At 36.2% G+C, this 6,332-nt stretch overlaps 1 protein-coding gene across 1 annotated transcript; it reads right to left on the bottom strand.

Moving 5' to 3' along the window:
• Positions 1 to 4,164: 4,164 nt before the first annotated feature.
• On the bottom strand, positions 4,165 to 6,332 carry LOC132276198 (probable WRKY transcription factor 75). Its single transcript, XM_059777525.1, has 2 exons — positions 5,830 to 6,332; positions 4,165 to 4,572 (listed from the first exon to the last, which is right to left on the bottom strand). Exons 1-2 carry the CDS (start codon positions 6,222 to 6,224, stop codon positions 4,389 to 4,391), a joined length of 579 nt encoding a protein of 192 aa, XP_059633508.1. The 5' UTR covers positions 6,225 to 6,332; the 3' UTR covers positions 4,165 to 4,388.

The following is a 6,332-nucleotide window of genomic DNA, read 5'->3' as shown; positions in this document are numbered from 1 at the left end:
AGGATGTGAGACGCATCTCTGACTTGAGGAATAATCTGATTTCGGTGGGACAATTGTCAGATAAAGGTTTTGTTATAACTTTCAATGGAAACTCGTAGAAAGTTTCTAGAGGCGCTATGACCATTGCACGTGGTAAGAAATTTGGCACTCTCTACATAACTACCAGTACTTGTGGGTCTATAACAGTTGCAGAAAACAGAGAAGATTGCAACCTTTGGCACCAGAGACTGGGTCACATGAATGAAACTCAAAGGGAAAACTACCAGGCATACGGGTAATTGATATTGACTTCTGTGAGAGTTGCGTGGTGGAAAAGCAGAAGATGGTCAGTTTTAAGAAGAGTGGCAGAGATCTCAGAAAGGAGAAATTTGAGTTAGTTCACACAGATGTCTGGGGGCCATCCACTGTCTCATCCATTGGCGAAAAATCCTACTTCGTGACTTTTATTGATGATCACACAAGGAAGGTATGGGTTTATTTTTTGAAGCATAAATATGAAGTATTTGATGTGTTCAAGAAATGGAAGACCATGGTGGATAATGAGATGGGTTTGAAGATCAAGAGGTTGAGGTCAGACAATGGTGGTGAGTATGAATACACTGGGTTCAAGAAATTCTATTTTGATAATGGGATCAGATTAGAGTAGACTGGGTAAGGAACCCCATAGCAGAATGGGGTGGCAGAACGGATAAATAAAACATTGACAGAGAGAGCTAGAAGCATGCGCATACATTCGGGTCTACCCAAACAGTTTTGGGCAGAAACGATAAATACAGCATCCTACCTAATTAATCGTAGACCATCGGTGCCTTTGGAGCATCGAATACTAGAAGAGGTATAAAGTGGCAAAGAGGTAAATCTTTCATGGTTGAAAGTTTTTTGTTGTATTGCATATGCGCATATTAGTCACCATGTTAGGGGAAAGCTCGACCCCAAGTCACTAAAATGCATCTTTGTTTGGTATAGTGGATATAAGTTTGGTTATCAACTCTGGGATAATCAGAACAAGAAAATCATCAGAAGTAGAGATGTGATTTTTAATGAGAAGGTGATGTATAAGGATAGAGATGCAACACAGTCAACTAGTCCTATACAAAATAAGCCTGAGTTTGTTGAGATGAATGATGATCCAGATAGCATTGACACGGAGCAGACAAATGAGGGTTCTTAGCCAGAACTCACAGAGCATAGTTCACCGCGGATTCCAACTCCTAAGCCTGCACCCAAAAGGTCAATGCGACCTCATGTACATGAAATATTTGGATTATATGTTGCTTACAGATGATGGTGAGCCTGAATGTTATGATGAAGCATGTCAAGTTGAAGATGTTAGTAAGTGAGAGCTTGCAATGGAAGATGAGATGAAGTCCCTTATCTCTAACAAAACATGGGAACTAGCTAAGTTGACTATGGGGAAGAAAGCTCTTCACAATAAATGGGTGTACAAGGTAAAAGAGGAACATGACGATTCCAAAAGATACAATGCGAGAATGGTGGTAAAAGGCTTTCAGCAAAAGTAAGGCATTGATTACACAGACCTTTTTTCCCCGGTTGTGAAACCGAGTACCATTTGCTCAGTTCTTAGCATAGTTGTAGCAGAGGGGTTGCACCTTGAGCAGTTAGATGTCAAAACTGCTTTCTTCCATGGTGACCTAGATGAGGAGATTTATATGCAACAACCGGAGGGTTTCTCAGTCAAAAAGAAAGAGAAACTAGTGTGCAAGTTAAAGAAAAGCTTATATGGTTTGAAGCAAGCCTCGAGGCAGTGGTATAAGAAGTTTAATGGTTTTATAAAGCGACATAGCTACAACAAGAGTAACGCTGACCATTACTACTACTTCAAGAGGTTTAAGTTAAGTTTCATTATCCTTCTATTTTATATTGATGACATGTTAGTGGCAGGTTCTGATTTTGAAGAAATTAGCAAATTGAAGAAGCAGTTGTCTAGTGAATTCGAGATGAAAGATCTTGGTGCAGCGAAGTAAATTCTAACGTTGAGGATTAGCAGAGACAAACAGAAATGTACTTTGCAATTGTTTTAGGCTGAGTACGTTGAACTGGTTCTGAAGAGGTTCAACTTGAATAATACTAAGGTGATGAGTACTCCCTTAGCTAATCACTTCTGATTATCTCAAATTAATGTTCGAAGACAGAGGATGAGAAAAACTTCATGACTAAAATTCCATATGCCTCAGCCATTGGAAGTTTGATGTATGTCATGATGTGTACAAGACCGGACATTGCATATGTAGTGGGAGTAGTAAGCAGGTTCATAAAGGATCCGGGCAAGCTACACTAGGAAGCAGTAAAGTGAATATTAAGATATCTACGGGGTACCACAGACAGATGTTTATATTTCAGAAGGGGCGGAGTAAAGTTACATGGTTATATAGATTAAGACTTTGCCGTGAGGTAGACCACAAAAGAAGTACTACCGGGTATGTGTTCATGATGGGTACAACTACAGTTAGTTGGGTTTCGCAAATACAGAGGATTGTAGTGTTATCTACTACAGAGGCAGAGTATGTTGCAATGACAGAAGCCAGTAAGGAGATGATTTGGTTACAAGGTTTGTTGACAAAGTTGGGATTCGAACAGGTGAATAATGTTTTGCATAGTGATAGTCAGAGTGCGATACATCTGGCAAATAATTCAGCATTTCATTCAAGAACCGAGCATATAGGACTTCGGTATCACTTTTATCAAATCTTTGTTAGAAGATGGGGTGTTGACACTTGAGAAAATACTTGGCACCAAGAATCCGACTGGTATATTGACCAAGACAGTGACTATGGAGAAACTGAAGTTATGTGCAACTTCAGTCGGTCTTCTAATTTGAAGACAGAGAGAAGCGCACCGACATGTATGGGACATACATGAGAAGAAGATAGAATGTGTTTACAAGTGCTCCAGCCTCCAAGTGGGAGATTGTTGTGGTTTTGTGGAGTCTTATTAGGTAATTATTTTTTAGGAAGATATAATTATATGGAAACTTCAAGAGTATTGAAGTTTAGGAAAAATTCAGTTTCCTGATCTGATTTAACTTCCTTATTGGTTTAAGGAAAATTCAGTTTTCTAATCTGATTTAACTTTCTTATTGGTTTTGGATTCTACAAAAAACAAGTTCTTGTAGGACAAGTTTAGGATTCTATAAATATCAACTCTAATCAAATTTTAGAGTGTGTGAGAGTTAGAGATAAATTTGTGCCAACATAAGAGAGAACAATTGAGAGAAAATTTTCTATTGTAATTCTTCATCTTCTTCATAGTAAATTTGTTCGATGTGCTCCATGGACCTAAGATTTGGGTGAACCATGTATATCTTGTATTCTTGTGTGTGATTTTTTTATTCTTTGTGATTGCTTATTTATTCATTGAATAACATTGTTTATTTTGCGTTTCCGCCACAACAACTGGTATCAAATCCGGTTGATTTTGCAGTGCAACTCTAACACTTCCTTGGGTCATCCAACTATCAATATTCTTATTGAACCCCTATGTCCCTCTAACAATTAATCTTTTTCAGTCTTCCCAATCTAGCAATCTAATATTTAGTTTCTCTCCCTATATTTATACATAGAGTGAGATAAGAGAGAAAGATGGATACAAATTGAAGTCGGTCGAAAAACTGGATTGAGAGCATGTTTTGGTATAGATAGAGAGTGAAGAGAGAAAGTAACAATAAGGAGAGGGAGGGATGGTTTAGAGTAAAGAGAGAGAAAGTAACAAGGAGAGGGTGATGGTTTAGGGGTACTATTCCCTATTGGTGAGGAACAATATTGAAGAAAGATAGATAGTTAATTGCGGGTATTATTCCCTGTCGGTGAGGAATACTAAAGAAAGAGAGAGTTAATTGTGTACAAAAACTGATCTAAAAAATATTTTACGGATTGTTGCCAAACACCAAAAAATAAAAAGAACATTTTACACGCAAATGTTTTGTTTATAAAATATTTTACAAAAAAAAAAAAAAAAACATTTTACATTCAAACAAATGGAGCCGGAAGGTATTAAAAATTAACCATACAATATTAATACAGTAGCTCAACTTGTCAAATACAGCCAAAAGGCCAATGCTGGCACTGTCAAGCATGTTTCCAAATCCAATTTCAAATTCTCCATATTAACAGCAGCCCATGTTTTTCTTACCAAAAACAACCCATGTTTGCTTTAAATGAAATGAAAATATATAAGAATGACATGAAACCAAACTAACCAAAAAAAAAAAAAAAACAAACAAACAAACAAACCATTACTTGTCAGTTGTACATGTGAGCCTAACATATATCTCTCCCTGATGCAATTTTATTACATATATGATATAATTTAAACAAATACATTATACAGACTAATATTCTTTGTCTAATATTTGATCTTCAACTTGAAACTTAAAATGAATTATTAGCATAAATTTGCATCTGGCTCAATATATGTTCAAAGTTATCGGTAGACTTCTCAATCGGATGTGAATGCATTCCTTCATAAGTTGTCACAACTACTCCTTCATCTTTAGACACGCGTTGAACTTGCTTCTTCACGCTGCACCCTTGATGTGTACATCTGTAGTAGCTTCTGTAAACAACAAACAGCAAAAAAATGTTTAACTTGCACATTCAGCTCATCATGTAATATAATTCTTACCTACCAATATATATATATATATATATGTATATATATAATTTACTGTAGTTACTTTAAATCTTTGGTGTATGGATTTCAACCATATCTAGACAATAAAGTTATATATGACAGTATTTTATGGACCTCTTCTAAGAATGTGGTCCGTGCTTTCAAACTGAAAAGAAGAATTGTTTAGTTTTTCATGTTATGAATCATTAGTTTGTCACTTTGTCATTGCGTGAGACAAATAGAATATCATGTGAATACAGCTTATCTATTATCCAAATTGCATGGTATTGTGTATAAACTATAAAGTATTTCAAATGGAATCAAATATTAATCTATATTGTTGACTATAGCACGCAGTAATATTGGAATGACAGGATTTGTTTATATCATGTTACGACCATTGATCCATTTAGTACGGTTTGAAGAGATCATTGCAGTTGTAAGTCATGAAGGACTACGTCATCATCATCGGAGAATCTCAAAATCACTAATTAAATTACAAGGTTTCTATGAACTAACTTGCAACCTTTTAATGAAATGGAGCATTGGGGTCCCGGGAAATAGAAGAAAAATGAAAGTAGGGTTGGTAGAAATGAAGGTTGTACGGAAGGACCTCTATATATATCTTAAGAAACATCTACATGTGGTTAAGTTAATTAACCAATGCCTTGCAAACTAACTAGAGCTATGCAACCTGCAGGTAAAGATTCATTATGATTCCCTAATCAAGATTTAACCAAAGGTTCAATCACCAAATATACAATCTAAATAGGCATGACAAATGAAGAAGGGGTTCAATAGTAACTTTCTTTCTTTCCTCTACCATGGTTTAATTAATTAGTATGTCCTCCTCCAGCGGAGGGGATCCTATGCACATCAAGTTCACCAAAATTACATCATTTCGATTCCTGTGAATCGAAACGATATAGTTTTGGTGAACTTGAGTACTATCTTGATTGCCCTCCGGATGTCATTTCTATTTATTGAACTTTGTTTACTGTACCAAACTCAAAATTAAAGAAAATTAATTATAGCACTCGCGAAAACGGTCGATCTAGATCTAGTCATGACTCAAAACTTTGGTTGTGATCAGAAGTAAAATGCATGCACCAGGATGATGAATACATGAAATTGCTATCAAAGAAGCTATATATATATATATATGTATATAAATAAGTCAATCGATCAAAAATTAAATACCTGGGGAATTTATTGTTCTTGACAGCTTTTTGTCCATATTTTCTCCATCTGTAGCCATCGTCAAGAATATCAACTTGACTCCTTGTTTGAAAAGCATATCTAGGCTTCCTGATCTTCTTCTCCACCTTCTTCTTCCCTGAATACTTGGTGGCATCATCAGTACTTTCAGTAGTACTCCCCACAAAGCTTTTGTTCTGAGATGAAACGACATCGTTGACATCTGAATTACTGCTTGGAACTCCCATATTAGCCATCAACCCCAAGAAACCATTATTTGATGGTTTGTTGACCTGAAATTCAGTATAATCATGGGGATAAGGCAGGTTTAATGACAAGTGGGAAGCTGATGATGCTGAAGATGAAGTTTGAAACAGTTTCGGATAATTGATCTCCATATGTGTGTGTGTGTCACTGTGTGAAAGGTAGAGAGAGAAATAAAAGGGAGGTTTGTGGAAGTGAGAAGAATAAATGGGGTTCTGTGGTTATAAAGGGTGGATGTGATT

Source organism: Cornus florida, unplaced genomic scaffold (assembly GCF_030987335.1).
Source record: "Cornus florida cultivar Cherokee Brave unplaced genomic scaffold, ASM3098733v1 CherokeeBrave_3.0.0_Hap2_Chr10, whole genome shotgun sequence".
NCBI classification, from domain to species: Eukaryota; Viridiplantae; Streptophyta; class Magnoliopsida; order Cornales; family Cornaceae; genus Cornus; species Cornus florida.
Note: the sequence above shows the minus strand (reverse complement) of the source record. Positions and strands in the feature narration are given on the sequence as shown.

What these genes read in the sequence shown, in the direction of transcription:
- LOC132276198 (XM_059777525.1), bottom strand. Translation starts at nt 6,224, where the DNA reads ATGGAGATCAATTATCCGAAACTGTTTCAAACTTCATCTTCAGCATCA. An exon ending in AAGAACAATAAATTCCCCAG is followed by an intron (nt 4,573 to 5,829) that starts GTATTTAATTTT and finishes TGTTGTTTACAG; the next exon opens with AAGCTACTACAGATGTACAC.